Source organism: Thunnus albacares, chromosome 4 (genome assembly GCF_914725855.1).
Source record: "Thunnus albacares chromosome 4, fThuAlb1.1, whole genome shotgun sequence".
Taxonomy (NCBI): Eukaryota; Metazoa; Chordata; class Actinopteri; order Scombriformes; family Scombridae; genus Thunnus; species Thunnus albacares.
In genome coordinates this window covers 15,735,051-15,754,444 of record NC_058109.1, presented here as the reverse complement: position 1 = coordinate 15,754,444, position 19,394 = coordinate 15,735,051, and the positions used below count along the sequence as shown (strand labels likewise).

General features: G+C 38.2%; 1 protein-coding gene across 10 annotated transcripts in view; it reads right to left on the bottom strand.

Annotated features, from left to right (window-relative positions):
• atp2b2 (ATPase plasma membrane Ca2+ transporting 2) overlaps window positions 1-19,394 on the bottom strand; it is a 152,576-nt gene that overhangs the window by 31,918 nt on the left and 101,264 nt on the right. For 7 of the 10 annotated variants that reach the window (XM_044348954.1, XM_044348952.1, XM_044348948.1 and 4 more), the window contains exons 3-11: window positions 19,038-19,238; window positions 15,504-15,761; window positions 14,470-14,595; window positions 12,060-12,185; window positions 11,574-11,606; window positions 9,234-9,323; window positions 7,017-7,058; window positions 4,069-4,233; window positions 181-395 (exon numbers count right to left, since the gene is read on the bottom strand). In XM_044348954.1, coding sequence (XP_044204889.1) covers window positions 181-395; window positions 4,069-4,233; window positions 7,017-7,058; window positions 9,234-9,323; window positions 11,574-11,606; window positions 12,060-12,185; window positions 14,470-14,595; window positions 15,504-15,761; window positions 19,038-19,238 — 1,256 coding nt within the window. The remainder of the gene's footprint in view (window positions 1-180; window positions 396-4,068; window positions 4,234-7,016; window positions 7,059-9,233; window positions 9,324-11,573; window positions 11,607-12,059; window positions 12,186-14,469; window positions 14,596-15,503; window positions 15,762-19,037; window positions 19,239-19,394) is intronic. The other 3 variants (XM_044348949.1, XM_044348950.1, XM_044348951.1) reach the window with 2 other exon arrangements.

Sequence of the window (19,394 nt, the reverse complement as noted above, 5' to 3'; positions counted from 1 at the left end):
CACTCTGTGTGAGGTTCAGGAATTTGCACACACAAACTCAAATGAAAACAATACAGATATGTAGAAAAGGAGAGAATCAAGTTACAATGCAAAATGTGTACAGAGTGGACAGCCCTTACAACACACATACAGCAGCTCCACAATGTACAGTATGTACTCTATGTGTTTGTTCATCCTCACCTTGACAGAGTATGCCAGGGAGATGGTGACAGCCAATGGCAGCCCTTCCGGCACGGCCACCACCAACACAGTCACACCAATGATGAAGAACTTGACAAAGTACTGGATGTAGATGGGAGTGCACTCTGGCCTCCAAGGGTGCTTCTGCATCACAAAGTTGTCAATGGCAAAGTACAGGACCAGGATGATGACTGTGATGGCCGACATGAGCAAACCTGAAAAAGGTACAGAAGGTATCAGTTGTGCAATTAAAAGTGAAACATGTTATTTAAAAACTAAATGTTGTCACTGGAAACTGGGTATGGAGGAGGGAGTGTTTGAAAGAGTGGAGTGGAGTTTAACTTTATTTTACACTTTATTGATCTACATGGAGAAATTTGCCCTCTGCATTTGACCTATAGTATCAGTGCAGCACTTGGTGAGCAACTCTAGTTTTTGCCTGTGCCTTAGACCAGACCAATAGTGAAAAATAACTAATTTCAACTGCAGCATGTATGTGTGTTGGTATTGGAGAAAGCCAGGGCACCTGGAAGTAAACCAATGCAAAACAAAACTCCACACAGAAAAGCACAAGACAGCTCTGGACGGATTCAAACTCAGCACCTCAGTTACTCACCTCAGTCACAGTCAACTATACATGTTTTGACAAGTATATTTGGGGTCTTTATTCCTTCTCTGATAACTAATGAGGCACACCTGGTGTCAGGTAAAGTGTGCAGAGAACAGATAAGCAATAGTAACATAAAAACAGGCACACATATTAGATGGTCTCAGGCCCTGGAGTGAACAAAGTCCAAACATTTTCTGCCAGACCCGCAGGAATGCCATCTGATCTTACAGTGCTGCTTGTATGCTAATCCATCCACAGTATTTCATTGTTCTGACAGGGACGTGCAGGGGATGTTAGAGGGGCAGGGGCCCAAGTTCATAAAAGGTAATTTTTGCAAATAATTAAATAAATATATGCCTGGAATGACTACTTTTGAGACACTGTTAAAGGGATATTAAAACATTTGTATGTAAAACAAACCTGTGACTGAGGTTGGTTCAAACACTGCTACATGACAGTTAATTAATGATACATGCAATTAAGTATATTTCAGTAAATTCTCCTCACATGTTAACCAACCCAACTCTTACCTACTGTGGCCCTCTGACTGACATCCTCACTTGCAGGTGCTCAGCTTAATACTGCTGACAAAGATGCACTTCCTCTAGCTGCATGGCTGCCTCTCTCGCCTCCATATTCATCTCTTACCGCCTCTTCATAGAAGGCATAATTGCTTCAGTAATAACGGGCAATCAGAAGATGCTGATATAGATACACTGTTCATTTTTCATAACTATACCTGCTATGCCTTCCTGTCACAGTAGAGGGAGGGAGGCCTGTCTGTAGGCTGTCATTGACGAAGATCTAGTAGCATGGTTATTAAGTTCGAAGCCTACAATCAAAATTATGCAATTACTGTTGAAAGGGGACCTATTATGCTTTTCCTTATTTTCAGTCATATATATAATGTTACAATGTCTGATGTTCATATTAAATGTGGCCAAAGTGTCAAATAATGAGGTAAATGTATGTAGAAGTAATCCCTGTGAGCACAAAGCATCCGCTTCAGACTGCTCTGAATGTTTGGTTTCCAACAGCTTTTTCTACTTTCAGCCTGGGCCAATGTCAGCTTGTGATGGATTTCTTTATATGGTCATCTGCTCCATGCATAGCGCACAAGCTCACTGCTCCACTGCACTAACATTGTGACATTTTTCCATTGTTTTGGGGGTAGTCACGCCAAGCTATGACTCGAATCGAGCTGGCCCGCTGTGAGTGTTTTTCCATTACACAGCACAGCAAAGTAAAATAAGTTGTTTATCTGTTGGAGGTGTGCTGGTCATCTGCAGCCAGCGGCGTCAGAATGAGTTTTGAAGTGGGGGGAACGATGCTATTTCAGCCATAACTCTAATGTAGCCTATCTCACCTTGTAATTGGTCACATAGTTTAGTAATTAATGTTACACAACAGCGTTTGCACTGCAATGTGTCTCAAGAATAAAACATGAGATGCTACTTTTGCAGAAAAGAAAGTTGGAAAAGAGGTTATGATGAGCCCTGGTAACTCAATGTGTTATTCATAAAAAGGTAGAATATCAAGTTATAACCAACCAGTCTGATGTGTATAAAGGTGTGTGTGTTTATTCTGCGGAAGCCTGGTGTTGTTTTCAGCTGATTTAATGAAGGTAAACACAGTGAACAGCCATGCATAACGGCACTACGCTCTGGGGCGGCACTTCTTAGAGGCTGCAGATTTATCAGCATATCAGTCCTGCTGCCTTCAGATGCTGCAGGGATTTAATGAACTGAGGGAGAAGCTTCTCATATAGTATAAAGCAACTGTGGACAACAGATACTGTAAGAATCACCCACATTCATTTACAAATCAATACAGATGCTTTAACCACATTAAACATTATTTTCTGTGCCGATTCTAGTTGGAGAGTATATAATTGAAATAACTTATTTATATTTCAAAGTATTAATCCATTATTGCAGTACATTGCAGTAGAGCAAGTATTTAGTTTGCTCTTGTTGATAAAAATCAAGAAGTGGCAGCAGAGGGACTGTTTGCTCCAGAAACAGCAGTTCACTGTGCATGCAGCGCTGGGCACCACAATACCAAACAGACAGGCAAAGCAAATTTGAAAGTTAGGAAAACACCAAACAGCCCGTGTGCTGCTTGCACTGGTTGTTGCACTATCACGAGAAATAGGGCCCAATGTCGTAGTTTTGGTCAAATTATTTAAACTAGTCCGAACTGGAAGCCATAATACTCATGGTCGGTAGAGTAGGCTTAGACATTATCGCTGTGACTGTAATACCTGGTTTAGACATTACCATTTTATTACCATAACACCTGAAAGTGGGAGGACAAAGAGTCTCATTGTGCCCCCATTCCGGCACCAGTGTCTGCAGTTCTTTATCAAACATCATCACTGTGGCTGTTTCTGTAAATTCTTCACCATAAAAGTCTCCTGTTATTTAGTAATTTAGAAGCTTTTAATTTGAAGCGGTAAAGCAGGAAATGTTGGGTTTTCATCGATAGTAATTTAACATAACTCTGTTACGGCTGCCCCTCGGCAGGCTTCCAGAAAGCTGGTCAATCAGAACAGAGTGGGCTCATCAGGAGGGGGGCCTTAAAGAGACAGGAGCTAAGTGGCTGAACTGAAGGGCTGCATAAAGGGCCAGTATAAAATAAATAAGGAGTTTTTTGAACTGTGAATCATCCAAAGCCATTCTAGTGGAAAATAAAAATATAGAGCATAATAATAATGAGCATAATAGGTCCCCTCAATTATGATGTTAGAGAACATTTATTTTCTTTAACAGGACTGAGAGAGAGAGAGAGAGAGAGAGAGAGAGAAAGAGAGAGACAGAGAGAGAGAGAGAGAGAGAGAGAGAGAGAGAGAGAGCTAATGTTAGCTAGCTAATGTATTACATTAGCTAACTAGCTATTGAGACAATAAGACAACATTAAAACTGCTGTGGTGTGATAGGGTTGTTCTTTTAAATTCAGTGGATCGGACACAAGAACTCGACTATATTCCACTGATTCCCACATTACTAGCAAAAGGTATCAATGCCAGCGTAAATGATTCACAAAGTTCTTAGAGAGCAGGTAATAAAAAAAAAGTGCAAAGACTCTTCAACAGTTCCTTAACACACACTTTAGCCTTATTTAAAACTGATTTGATTGCTTTAAGCGACCGAGACGTGAGTCTTAACAGTGCAACATCTTGCTTTGATGGACAGGATGATGGTTCAGTACCTTCTTGCCCCTGATTTAGCTGTCTGAGTGACTGAGTGATGGACTTGTCCATGTGCAATTTGCTTTACCTGCTTTGCCAATCTGGACAGCCAGTTTGGTCAGCTTCCCTTGCAGCACAGACTTCTCTTTCTTCGAAACGGACACCTTCTTCCTCTCTTTCTCATCGGCTTCTCCACCCTCGGCGCTCTTTAAAGGCTGCATCTCCATGGCAGCTGCTCCATCCTGCTTCTTTACTGTAAACACCACAAGAAAACAGACAACAGCAGTGTTAGAGATAAAGATTAGACCAAGGAAATGAGGAAGAAAAGGGAGTCAGGATTTAACACCCAGGTGTTCCATTAGCTCCAGGACGTAGAATTAAGATTTAAAACCAAGGAGACATCATTGTGTCATCCCGTGACAAGATGAGAGCTAATTGGTATGGATAAAGCTTCCACATACCATAATAAGGATTGCTTATGTTTGTCCCTGCATTGTCTTCTTGATAAGATCAAAGGGCCTGTGAGCCATCTTAGTGTGTAGAATATGAAAACAAAAACTGTATGATACTGTAGGTCTTCTTTTGCTACAGTGAGGGAAACACTGTGTCCTATCATTCTTGCTATCTTTTCATCACAAACACATATTTGCAGTAAGCCATGAATAATTCAGTAGTCCTACATTCGAGGTCCAGGCCATGTTCACAGATTATTTAGAAACCTGCTAAGCATTTACAGAAAGTGAGGAAAAGGAAACCTTACAGTATATATATCACATTTCACACACACTAGGAAACTCAATGTGCTTTACAAAAAACTAAAAATACGGAGCAGCCAGAAAAGAAACAAAAAAATTAAAAGGAATAAAGTGAAAAAGCAAATTTTAAATGCATAAATAAAATATAGTCTCAAGTCTTCCAGTGTGTAGCATAGTAACTAAACATTGATGTTTAGTTTGCCATTTTGTTTTTACTCTGGGAATACTTTGTAGACCATTGTCAGATGACCCTAGAGGTCTGGAGAGTTCATATTCTAAAAATGAACCAAAAATATATTTCAGTATTAACTCATTGACTGATTTATAGACCATGAAGTACAGATGTATAGACAAGCAGCAATGCTTTAAAATCAGTTTTATACCAAACTGGAAGACAGCGCAGAAACATAAGATGAAGAAAGTTCAACTTCTACACTGACAATAATATCATCATTAAACTGACAGTCAACAGAATTAAAAACAAACTTCACATTGTTGAAAATCTACTCTCACATAATTATAATGACAAGCAATCTCCAAATAGTAAAACCTTGTGTATGAGTGTGATCATAGATTTTACTGAAACAAACCTTCTTTGTCCTGCACAAAAAATAAAATATAATAAAATGGCTTTCACTTGTTAAAACGTCCAAACCCAAAGCATTTGCTAGGATACATAATCATCCATGTACTGTATATTTCAAACATGCAATATATCTTCACATTTTGAGATTAATTGATCTTTTATCTACTCCATAGTAATGGGACTGGTTTATGGTGTGGCAAAAAATTTCATATTCTTAAGATCTTCTGCAAAAAATACTGTTCAGGCTGTAAAACCAATCCTCAATTATCTCACTCTGTCTCCATCTCTCTGTCCCTCTCACACTCATACAAACTGTACAGTGCTTCTCTGTTAATGTAACCCATTACTAAGAATCATTTTAGCCCAGTTTCCTAATGACAATGAGGCATGTGCTTGATGCTCATGAAAAATCTTTGTAATGTTGATCATTTGTCATACTCTCTGGTTGTGTACTTTGAATTTTTCAGCTTGTGTCTCTTATTGCGTGTCATTATGCTTTTGTGTCAAAAGAAAATATTTTGTCATGACTGCTTAGACTTGGTAGAGCTGTTAAAAGTCCAACTGGAAACCAAACTAGAAGTGGTGAGGATGCCAACAATTTCCAGGATAAAATTTGTAGATGACAAAAAAAAAATGTGTCTGTTGATGTGACAAAACCCTGCTTGTAAAATATGATTTAACTAATCAATTAGTTGATAAAATAAAATGTATCTTTAATGAAAGATAATTTACCAATGTTGGTGATTAATCACAATGTATTCATATTTGTAAGAACAAATAATACCAAACACTTTATGATTACAGCTTCAAAAATGCAAAGATTTGCTTTCTTTGTCTGTTTTATATTACTGAAAATTGACGTTCTGGGTTTCTGAGTGTTGGTCAGACACAATAAACTATGTGAAGACATCTCTCTGGTAACCTATTATTTGTCATTCTTTTTACTTTTCATAGACTAAATTGATAAATTAACAAAAATAAAAATAAACATTTATTACACCTCTAAAAGACACCATCAAAGATATCACAGTATCCCTTTATTCCCAGGCCAATTTATGTCAGATTGTGACACGCTGACAATTTATGAGATTGAGAGAAATTTCATGAAAGATGGAAAAAGGGAAACCAGGTTGTGGTTGAATATATAACTTGGGCAGAGTACTAACAGGACAGTTTTGGGTGTTTTTGGTGGAAAAGGGCAGCCCGAGTGATGCGGATGCAGTAGTTTAGGGACAGGTTGCTGTTCTCTCGGAGAGAACAAGACAAGTCAACAACACAACAAGAACAACAACAGAACAACAGACCAGGGACAACACATCAGTGACAGACAGAGTGGAAGGGAGGGAAATTTTCTAACCTAATATGACTGCAGGTCAAGCCAGGGTCAAATATACTGCAAAGTCTGATTTGTTCTAGCAGTTTAATTGCCTGGGAATGACTTAGTCAGATGTAGACTTTTTGAAAGTCAATGGGAATCCATTCTGAATTAGTACTGCGCAATCCTTTGAGAGATGGTGAGGTATTAAGAGTTTAGAATATTATGTGGACTGAAAAAAGTAATGAAAGATTTTTCCACCTGCATTTGACCCAGAGCTTACACTGCACACCATAAAGGGAACAGATGAGAAGAAGAAGGAGGAGGAGGAGGAAAAGAGGAGGCAGGGGAGGAGAGAGTGAGAGATATGGTTTGGTTACCTTTAATCTGGTTGCTCTCCATATTGCCATCTTGCATTTTACCTATGATGGAGACATACAAGACAGTAACAACAAAAATAACCAAGGCAGATGAGTCAACAAATAATCACCACAGAGACAAAACACACACAGTGAGAACCAAAAAATCACAAACAGGGAGACAGGAAAATGACTTTTATTACAACGTCTCTGCGACAGTCACATAGAAAGGCTTGCGATATGTAAGTGATGTAATGTAACTGGTAGCTACACCTACTGGCAGATTTAATTGAGTTATTCTAACACTAATCAGAGACAAGTACTACAGTGTGCAAATCTTCTTGTAATGAAATGGGAGGAAATGAGATTTTAATAGATGTTATTTTATTACATAAACAAATAATCAGGTAATTAAAAATGCTTGATGGGCCATACTGAAATAAAAATATTTTGACATCAAAATATATTGAGTGTGACATAATATTATGGTAAACATGTTTTTTTTTAAAAAACTGCACACTCTTGTTTGGAGTAATATACTGTTTTTTATACATACACACACACACACACACACACACACACACACACGCACACTTATCATCAACAATACAAGTCAAACCATCAGGCTATAAAATGGGATATCAAGACATAGATACAGCATTTACATTGAACACTGATGGTGAGGGAGAGTATACCACAAAAACACACATATCACACACACACAAACACGTACAGTACACACGAACAAAGACATGGCATGCATAAGAGAAAATTCAGAAAGCACATGCAAGATCACACACTTAGAGTGAAGCAGACTGGAGATGTGAACAATACGAAGAGAGAGAGAGAGAGAGAGAGAGAGAGAGAGGAAGAGAGAGAGAGCCTGAAGGAAAAGCCTCCCACACGATGAAGTTACATAAGAACAACTGGAGGAAAATCGAAATCTAAGTTCGGGGACAGTGGATTTATTATGCTGTAGGATTCTGCTTACACAAGGAAAGAACTTAATTTAAATGTGCGTTTCAGTCAAACAGCATTGCTTTAAATCACAGAATCATCTTGCCAGTAGTGTAATAGAGCCTTCTTCTTAGAAGTACATATACAGTATATCTTTCTGAAAGCTTTTTAAGCATAAAAATAAGTCAACGTGTGCTTTCAAACCAAATGTGCACACGATGTTTAAAAAATAAGAATATAATTAAGAAAGCATTTATTATACACTGCTGTGTCGATCCCATTATCTACCCAGGATATAATTATAGAGACATACACTGTTCGTCTCAGTAGTAGGCAGACTAGAAATTTAACAACAACAACAATTTAAGTCTGTCTTTCAGTGCTTTGTGCTTAAATGTCACTGAGAAAATTACTAAGGTACAGCCACATATTCAGAGAATCTTCTGCATGTACTGTATGTGAAGAATAAGGCTCATTTCACCTCCACTTCCACATTAGCCAGTTCCCTGGAGTCACAATAAAGCTGAAGATGACAAATCGCTCTGTTCCAGCCCAGTACAGCACAAGGTCACCATTACAAATCACGCCCCATCTGCCTTGAGTACAAACACTTTGGGGCTGTTCTCCAAGGAGACAAAGATAAGAGCGAATCCAGTGCCACGACGAACGGAGTTAATCTTTTTGCATCTTGTCCAGCGGACACAAAAATGGAGGATTTACACTAAGTGATCTCAGAGGACACCCAACTAAAGGAGATGGCCCTACAGTATGATTTTGCCACCACTATTCAGCCAGCGTCCTGTCTGCTGTCACAAAAATGAATTAATATGCTGAGAGTTCTTTTACTACACAACCAAAACAAATAATATTCCTGCAGCACTGTTAAGGACGTCCTTTTTCAAATGCTGTAAGAGCTCACAAAAGCTATCCTTCACAAAATCTTTAAGGAATGAATAGGAATACAAAAGGACTCAAAACATTTTCTCCACCTGTAAGCATCACAGAGACCTAATGATGGCATGTTTTGTTTGTTTAATTTTAGTAGTAGTAGTGTTTACATTTACAAGACAAAGATAACAAAAAAGAAATGAGAGACCAATTTCTACACCTAAAAGGGACATGCATTAAGAGCATGGGTAAAAAAAGGGTCTAACACAACTAAAAGAGAAGACAGAGCAGAGCAGAAGGTGAACACTCGTGGTAGGAGGCAGTTGAAAAATGGAGATGGTAGGAGTAGTCAAAGGTCACAACAGAAAGAGATCAGAGGTTTTGTCAACCTACCATTAATTAGGCTGGCACTGCCAGGGGCATTAATGCCTGCAGCCCCATCCGTGGCTATAGTGGCGATGGGGTGGATAGGATGGGAGCAGTCTAGCCAGTAACAATGAGGGCCGAACATGAATTAACAAAAACACACATGCACGCGCCCACACGTAAACACACACACACACACACGCACGCACATGCACACACAAGACAATGAACAGAAATAACATGGTTATAGCACATTTAAGAGATTCAGCATCTGTAGACTAAAGTCTGGTGTTGTGATCAGTGAGGATTATAAATTTGTATTGTGTCTATTATTCATGTATATGTATGTCACTACAGTGGTTTACTAAATGTAATGTCAATAAAACAAACAAGTGTAACACTGGACAGACATGAAACATGAAATCTGAACATAAATAGAAAATAATATAACAAAATTTGAAACCAGAGCTACAAAAAGGTAAACCTACTGTATGATCAATTAACAAAACAGCTATTTGTTTTACTTGTGTGTATGTGCTGTATATAATCTTGCATGTATGATTAAGAATAGTGATTTTTTTAACAAGTATTATATATTAACTGCAGTCATTTTTTGCATTTTTCAGTTGAAATGTGAGGTTAATTTAAACCATGTTATTCATGTAATATTGAGCAAAACAAAATCATAATTCAGCAGAAAAACTGAAAAAAAAAAGTACATCAAAAGTGTTGCATAGCCAATCTAAAATGAATTTCTTCATTGCAAAGTAAATAAAGTTAAAATGGTCCACATATTAGCCGGGGAGAAAACACATGTGCCAACCAGTTACATTATGGGGATAGTGAATTTAATTTGTGTAAATATGAGAAGTGAAACACAGTATTGCCTTAACCCCTGATTGGTAGTTTGTAGTAACCATCTTCTGAGAGCAGTCACATCAACTATGAGTACTGGAAAAAGAACATTCAAAACAAGGTCACATATTGTTTTCTTGTGTTCAATTGTTTTCTTTATCTTGAGCTTTAACAAAATACATTTACTAAGTCTGCAAGTTTTATTTCAATTGTGCACTTCATTTATTATCTCATTAGCATTATCTTATTAGCAGTGTTTTGTCAGCACTATTGTATATCCATCTGATCGATATTAAATTTGTTTAAATGGCTGATGTGACCTTTTACAAAAGTTTCAGCTGCTTAAAGCTAACCCTCATTTTAACAACTTCTATATATGTAGTCTTAACTCAAACAGATTTGTTTTAACTTGGCTGGCCATACATGAGTATGGAGCTCATAAGGCAATGCAGACATATGGTACAAATAAAGGGTGCACAATTTTTGGTAAGATATTGAAAGAAATTCCCCAGTGATTTCAACTATGAAAACAACAATTTTGAGTCAAAGAATCAAGAATGACAAAGGATGTATTAACATAAAGGGCTTCAATGACAGTTTACAGTGAATTTGAATAGTTTGTGGACTACTTCCTTGGTGTAGTGACGTGTAACACAGTTTTTTTGTTGGTTGATCAGACACGTGGGATTATTTTTACAAGTTAATCAATCTGATCAGATTGATAAAACCTGAGAAAATAATGCGTCTTACACTGCACTACAACCAGATCAAAATCATATTGTCTATGCACTACAATTACAGTTCAAAATAAGATTACATATACTGTCGCATTTGTTAGCTTTCAGATCAGAGGAGGATAGTAGTATCCACAGGGGAAGACGTGTTTCTGTTATCTTTATAAATTGAAAATTCTAAGACAGCACCAAGTCAAAACACTTCACAACATACAGTATGCTATTCACGCCGGCTACTGGGGTACCTGCTCACTGAGACCAACGAGCTGCCGGCAGTGGCACTGGTAACAGTGGTAACAAATCAATACTGATGTGTGTAAATATGAAAGGTGTAAAAATAACATTTCACAAAACCTTGTTCTGTCTACTTCACTCTCTACTGCTGATACATGTGCTGTGCACCTGCACGGCTGTTGCTCTCATGTCATTGTTCTGTAATACAGCAATGAGATGAGTCTGACAGCCTGTCTTTATGGCATTCAACACATCTAAGAGACAGAACTGATGTTGAATGCTTGCTAGTTAGTTTGATGAGTGCAGTGCCTGTAAGAACGGGAGAAGATTATGCATTGTGAAATGTGTCATCTGTCAACACTTAAAAAGATGCAGTGTTGTGATGATGAGGCTTCTCTTTTTAAGTGAGGAGTTAAACTGGGGCAAGGGTGCTTGGCTACTGAGAAGGGTGAAGAGTAACGGTGATTTATTGGGGATCGTTGGGGGTTCAAGGTCAAAAGGATCAAGTACCACTCCCAGGGGTCAGAGAAAGGTGATACTCTACCTGTATTCTGGTGTCCGTCTTCCACTGCCCCTCCTTCGAGGCGAATTTGGAACGATAAGAGAGTAATGACAATAATGCACCTGAACCCACAGAACCTGGATACTGCAGCTCACAACTGTACCACCAATACTCATTTTATACACTATTTATACACATTCAGCAAAGACAACTGTGCACAGAGACTTATTGTCAGGTACTATACTACCAATATTTACAAAAGGTAATGTCACATGAGTTCAACAGGTGAGAGTTGAGAGTTTATTGTTTATAAGTCTTCTGATAACAAGAACACAGATAAAACACAGATACTTTCAGCACATAAGGTAATGAAATGAGAAAAGCTTTTTCAAAGGTATGTTGCTGGGCAACACTGACAAATAATGTATGTACCTAAAAAATGTACCTCAATACTCTTGAAGCAACTGCAGAAAAATCTTATTGGTCATGTTTATAAAAAAAGATGAGTTAATGGTATACTGATCTTACCTTTCTTTTCTTTCTTCTCTTCTTCCTCGACACCGGCCCCCAGCAGAGTGAAGATGATTCCAGTCTGAGAGTTGACACCGACAGCAGTCACCGCCATGCGCCCTGAACCCTCCATCACATGGGTCCCTGGAGAGAGAAAAGTAGAGTGTTACAATAAGGTATTATAGCTAGATTACATGTATTCAGTGATTGCTGAAAAGGCAACAGTATTTTCATTTTGTACTTGTGTGTCTGGTGTGAGAGTGTGCTTTTATGTTCATAGAAACAAACTTATCAACCATCATGAAAACTGTCAAATCAGACACCAAATGGTGTTTTTTAGCCATTTTATTCACAATAGATTATATAAAGGGAACTAGGCAGCAGACTTAGGACTAATAAGGAATGAATAGCAGCATTGCTCTAGAGATGGCAATGTTGGTGGGTTGGTCCACCACTTTGGTCTAGTTTAATACATTATACTAAAATAAATATCTAAACAACTACTAGATGGATTGATATGAATTGTTGTACATACATTCATGGTCTGCAGAGGATGAGTCCTACTGACTGTGATGATCCCCTGACTTTTCCTCTGATGCCACCATGGGGTTCACATTTGTGTTTTTGAGTAAAATGTCTATAAATACTGGATGTATTGCCATTAAAGTTGATACACACATTCATGTCCCCCTCAAGATGAACTGACTTTAGTGATTTCTGAACTTTTCATCTACTGCTTTTATCAGGCTAAAAACTAAAATAAAATGACCAAAAATTTGATGACCTGACCATTTGTCTAATAGTTTGGTTATGACCAAATATCATCTGCAAAACTAATGACATTCCCATCAGCCTTAGTTGTACTTTGAGCATGTGAGCATGCTAGCATGCTGACGATAAGTACAGTATCACAGAGCCACTAGCATGGCTGTATGCTCTTTCCCTACATAACACAATATGCCTTTGAATCTTTTTGTAAAGTGTGATGGCAAGTAAGTATCCACTGGCTTACAGTATGTCCCAACTACATATCACTGTATATATTAAAACTACTCACCCCTATTATGCACACAACTCAAGGTTATTGATTATGTCAATCATAAACACTCCCCTGAAAAAGGTACAGTTTGCTTAGGTTCTATACTTAGGATCACTGTCCTGTTTCATTGTCCTAAAACCAAACTACTGTATGAATCAAGAACATTACAATTCCAACATTTTTACCCATATGGATGAGACCCTCATCACACACCCTCAAACACTACCAAAGCTGAAAGTCCAATGTGCTGGAGTAAATACTTTGGACTGCACTATAAATCTTTGCGTGTGTACATATATGTACAGCATTCAGAGAATATTATTAACCTTTGGGAGAGTAAGTTGATGTAGGTGAATATGAGGCTAATTAAAAAAAGGCAACAAAAAGGCACGCAGCTAATTATCCACAGGAAAAAAACACTAAATGTGAGATCAGATTAACCCACGTTTCTGTTATCTGTGATATTCTCCCTTTGTAAGAATCCTACTACCACAGACTCTGGTGTCTCTGCAGCAGCAATTAATAAACCAATAAAGAGGGAAACTATATTAAAAAATAGTGTTTTCCCAGCTGACGCATTTCCTTCCGCATTGATATTCAAATTATAATTAACAACCTTTTGACTTCTGTCTGAGGTAATGCCAAAACTGTGAGTTAAAATACATTAGATTTTATTCACAATAAGTTATATGAAGGGAACTAGGCAGCAAACCTAGGACTGATAAGGAATGAAAGGCAAACCTTAATATAAAAACAACTCCAAACATCTCCTTGAGGCTTTTAAGTTGTTATATGGTTGCTTCAGAAGCAATCATAAGATGTATCTTACTGATATGAAACCCTCTTTGTTTATTTTGTTTTGTATCCATAATATATTTGAGGACAACAACACACAATGGATAGAAATAAAAGGTTGTGACATTGGGTTAGTAGGTGTAATAAACCAGCCCACTTTATTTACTCATGTTCAATTCTGGTGTGGGATGACGAATCTGCACCAGCCCACTGGTGGAAAAATGCTAGAAAGGTATTTCTAGGTTTGTTTAAGAGATTCATTAATTCCAAAATGCAAAATCAAAAATAAATTGACATTCATTGCCTAAAATATAAAAAACTCAACATATACAATATTATTTTGTAGTTGAGGGCATTAACAGAAGGGCATTTTGATAGAGGAGATTAACATTTTCATGTAAGAGAAAAAGTATAGTCCTCAGTCTCAAAGTCGAGTCCCCATCTCTGTTTTTTATGTCGCTTTCTCCTTTACACTACATTACGTACAGGAAATCATGACAGTGACATACAGTATTCACTCATGCGACTCTAGTCTTCTTCCAGTTCCATGCAGTTAACAGGACAGCGAGAGAGAACATCAACTGGTTAACATACCGGACAACAGCATGGGGTCCTTGTCTACAGCCTTCTTGACGTGGTCGGACTCTCCGGTCAGTGATGACTCATCAATCTTCAGGTCATTGCCTTGGATCAACACTCCATCAGCAGGAAGCAGATCACCTGCAACAATATATATGCTGGATTTGCTATCTGCACTGGATTTATTTACATTCCTGGAAATGGCCTCACACAATAGAGCAGTTCAGAAAACTCTAAAGAGTCCTTTGGTCTGTGACCTGGTAGTCTACAGATGTAGCCAGAGAGATCAGGATTACAGCTAACGTTAGACAAGATAGATGGCAAATCACAGTGATATACTATATTCTTGTCAATAGGGGACACTGAGCGAGGATGTGCATCTGTTGCTGTGTGTGTAGGTGTGCTGCAGCTAATTACTTTCTTAACATTAACATACTGGAGCTTAAATATATTTAATTGCTTAAGGTGGACTTCATAACTTTAATTCCCCCTCTGGAAATGAGGTGGAAGTCTACTGAACCATGAAAATTACTTGACACAGAACAATAGACAAGCCAATCAAGGCCAACAGTCAGTTGGCACGAGCACAAACCAAACTAAACTTGTCAAGGTGTGCTTGGAAGTTTGGTCTATTTTGGTCTCTATTCATGTCACAGAACAAGAAACAAAATAACTCTAATCTTTTGATAAACAATATAAAATCAACCACATAGAACTGCCATGACTGAAGATATTTTGCATATCAGTACAAAAAGAACATGTGATCTTTGAAATGCACGACGGACTACATGAAAAAGAAAAGGTTCCAGTTAAACCTTTATGCATTAAGATGTAGGTAAAATGCAGGAAAGATAATTTCATTAATTCAGAAGATCCTCTCCTTAATTAGTAACTTTAAAAAGGTGTTGGTTAATATTTGCCCATGTTTTAGAGGAGCAGTATATGTTAGTATATTTTGAGGGGTGAATATATGAAAACCTCAACAAAGAGAGAACTATGAATTTACACCATGATGGTATTTGCTAGTTTGACAATCTCTTCATACCTACCGTATTTGATTTGTGCGATATCCCCCACAACTATGTCAGCCACGGGCAGCTGTATGACCTGGCTGCCGCGGACCACTTGGAACTTCTGCTCCTGCTCAATGCGGCTCTGCAGCCCACGGAACTGCTTCTCCTTCGACCAGTCATTGAAGGCCGTCACCAGCACCACACACACCACAGACAACAGAATGGCTGCGCCCTCGATCCAGCCGGCCTCCGACTCGCCCTCATCCTCCACCCCGCCTGCTGCTGCGCCACAGGCTACAGTTTGGTAAAGGTGACAGGAAGGAGAAGAGGAGAATTATACAGATGTTTACAAGCATACTGTGCTGTAAAGAGTAAATTAATATAGACTGAATCACACTGTACACACACTCACACTGTATATCCACTCACAAATTTCATACACAGGTGCATGTACACACTTCGCAATAAAAGATCCAAGGAAAAAAATGTAATCAAAGCTCACACTCACACCGGGGACTGAAAAGGTTTGGACAAAGACAGCTGTGACTGTGTGTGTAATATGTGTGTGTAAATACATGCATATGTGCAATGTGTGCAATATAAAAGACAACTCTGAAATGAAATGAACTCTGGCTGACATGACCTTCAGAGAATTCACTTCTCTTTTCCTCTTCATTCATTTGCTCTGCTTCAGATGAATGCCCCGCAGTCTGCTGGCTGCACAATGAAAGACTGTGGTATATTTGGGAATGAAACAAGGCCTATTCCCCGTTCTCCTCATTCTGCGTCATGTAATCCTCTGGGAGCTATTGTGCTATACGCTCCTGGCTAGCTGACTTCAAAAGCCCCTGGGTTGGGTGATTTGCTTTGGACTATATAATACTTGAGGCTCACGTGGGAATTTGTGCAGTCTCCATATTATAGTCATTACATATGCAGGGATTTAACCAAGAACTAGACTCCAAAAAGCAATTTGGACTTGCTGGTGCAGTGCAGATGTGTTCCAATCAATATAATGATCATTAACTGGTTACAGGGTATACAGTGCACACATATACAATGCATTCAGTTGTTTTAGCACAAAGAAAGATATACTTAAAAGAACATTCAAGTTAAATTATTAATTTAATTCAATTTATGTTACCTGTCTGTATGTATTTATTTGCTTTTTTTACATTATCCTATGAAAAAAGTCACTTTTTTTCAGTTACTTATGTTTGGTTATGTTAGGTTGAGATTTTGACAAGTTCAGCTCTGTAATTAGATCTCCTGAAAGATTATGCTACATTCAGGCTGACAGGGTGTTTCATGTGAAACTATTTTACTACCTTGCTAAAACTAATGCTTAACAAGGCCTCTTAAGAAGATGCAAATGTAAAACAAAATAGATTTCATGTAAATCAAATCATTACAATATTTCTCTTTTAGCGAAAGAACTAAAATCTACTAAATTAGACAGGATACAATAGTGCAGCAGATTTTTTGAGACAGTTTAATTGGATGTGTTCAGCCTGTCCTGCTTGATCACTGCATTGCGCTGACAGTAATACAGTGAGTACAGTAGCTGTCCATGGTTCTGATTGCACTGCTTTTAGTATTCAGACAAGTAAATGCAGCTGTGTGCACTAACTGTTCGCTTCTCTCTGTCATAGCAAGACACACACACACCATCATGCAGCAAATGTGTAGCTGTCCATGGTGCTGAAGTGCCAACCAAGAAGTTGTACAGCCAGACAAACCATAAAATATTTTAACTAATGCAGCTGACTGATTTTTTTTAGATTGGGTGGCATGTAAATTAATATTTCCATAAGCTTTAAAAACAATATAACTGATTGATTTTGTCACCTTGCCAGACCACGTTAGATTTTATGTCTATTCATAGTATTTTCTTTGCATTTTTTCAGGGTTTTGTGCTGCTGCATGTTGTTTGTTTGATACAGACGCAATTAAGAGCCTCCTCATTCAACTGCAGCCAGGCCTTTTCATATGTAAATGGGAATTAAGTCACCCCACCACCTTCTATTTCTGGACTGTCGAGCTTTATCTGATCTATTAATAAACAGAACAGTAAAGCAGTGTGTGTGTGTGTGTTTAAAGTCATTTATAATTATTTATTTTACAAGTTTACTGTTCTTAATTTACATTTTATATGTAGTGTTTCATTTGGTCAAATTTAGTAAAAATGCATTATTTTAGGACAAACCTTATGAGATGTGTCATCATATTTTTAAGGGAGTCCCAAGACAGTAAAGTTTAATGTTTACATCTTTGTCACAACTCTTTAACAAACAAATTTGAGGGATCAGTACCAGAAACGTTTGATTATATTAACAAAATATTTCTGTAAAAATGTATCAATATCATTCTTGTTTTTGTCCATCTCTCTACTTGCACTCCCTCTCTGTAGCACACAAACCCATTTGATGTTTTTCTGAATAAGGTGATTCAAAGGTGTGTGCGTTCATATCTTTCTGAATCACTGCTACTCACATCTACTCATATCCACAGGAGTTTATGCACTGATTTAGATTCATATGTATTCATATCATTCAAATCTGAGGGGATGATTGTATATTGGCACCTTTTTTTTTGCCTTTTTTAGTTAAAGGGAAGCCTGTTTATGTTTCTGCAGATGGATGCAATTATTAGCATAATGATTCCTTTGGCATTTCACTGCTTTACTTGGACTTGGTGATGCAGAGAGTGCATTTAGAAAGATGATGCAAAAAATGAAGCAAGCAGGGAAAAGTATTGTTAATTGATGATCATATTCAAATTAACCAATAATTTGGTTAGTGAAAAAAATCATATATTTATTCAATCACCCCCCTCCCACTTAATCTTAACCAACCCACTACAAAATATAATAACTCAGAATAATTAACTAACTAACCATGCAAGTAAGACAGTGGTAGCTATTTCTTCTTCCTCTTCTTTCTACCTGCATAAGACTTTTTAGACCCCTTAAAATGATGACTGGTCCCTTTGGCAGGGTAACTGAATTCCATTACTGTGATAATGCTGTGAGCAATGACTGATGTTGCTGACTCAGCACCTCGTTATGGTCTCTGTCTTCATTCCCTTTTTCACAGCTCACAGGGCTGATGTATGGGCACAGGGAGCTCAAGGTTATTTCTCTACTCAACACTTCATTAACCTTTCCAGTACCTTTTATGCGCACATTTAACACATAATGTGTGTGCACATACACACACACACACGCATAAAAATTACCCCTGTGCTGGATGAGTCATCTGACCTCTTGAGGCAGGTCACAAACAAAGTGTGACCTGGCTCACCAATTAAAAAGCATGTGTGCATACATGTATGTGTAAGTGTGTCAGCGAGTGCCAGTAATGTCAGAGGAAGTGATGTCAGTGGGCCAATGCAATTATAGCCCTTTGCTGTCCTCCTGCAGCAGTGGAGATGGCACAGATAACTGTCATAGTGTGTGTGTGTGTGTGTGTGTGTGTGTACATTTGTGCACATATGTCTGTTTCAAGACCCCGAAATGAATAACAGAGAGCATTTTACAGGAAGTGATGTCACAGGAGCTGCTTCACTCACACTCTCCGCTGCTCTCTCCGGGAGGGTGGTAGAAGGAGAGGCCCAGGGAGATCAGGGCAGCGATCTCCAGGATGATGAGAGTGACGTCCTGCAGGGCCTCCCATACCAGCTGCAGGAAGGTTTTTGGCTTCTTTGGAGGTATCAGGTTTTTCCCAAATGTTTCTTTTCTCTTGTCTAGGTCAGTTTGGGTACCTGCGAGACCTGAGAGACAGAAACATACAGAGGGAGGGAGACAGAATTAAGAGTTATTTCTTAATAGAACATTATAGTCCAGCACAGATCTCAGTACTATAAAAGGATCATCTACAGTATGTGTGTAGGATATTCTTACTGATGTATTGCCATTACATTGTATAT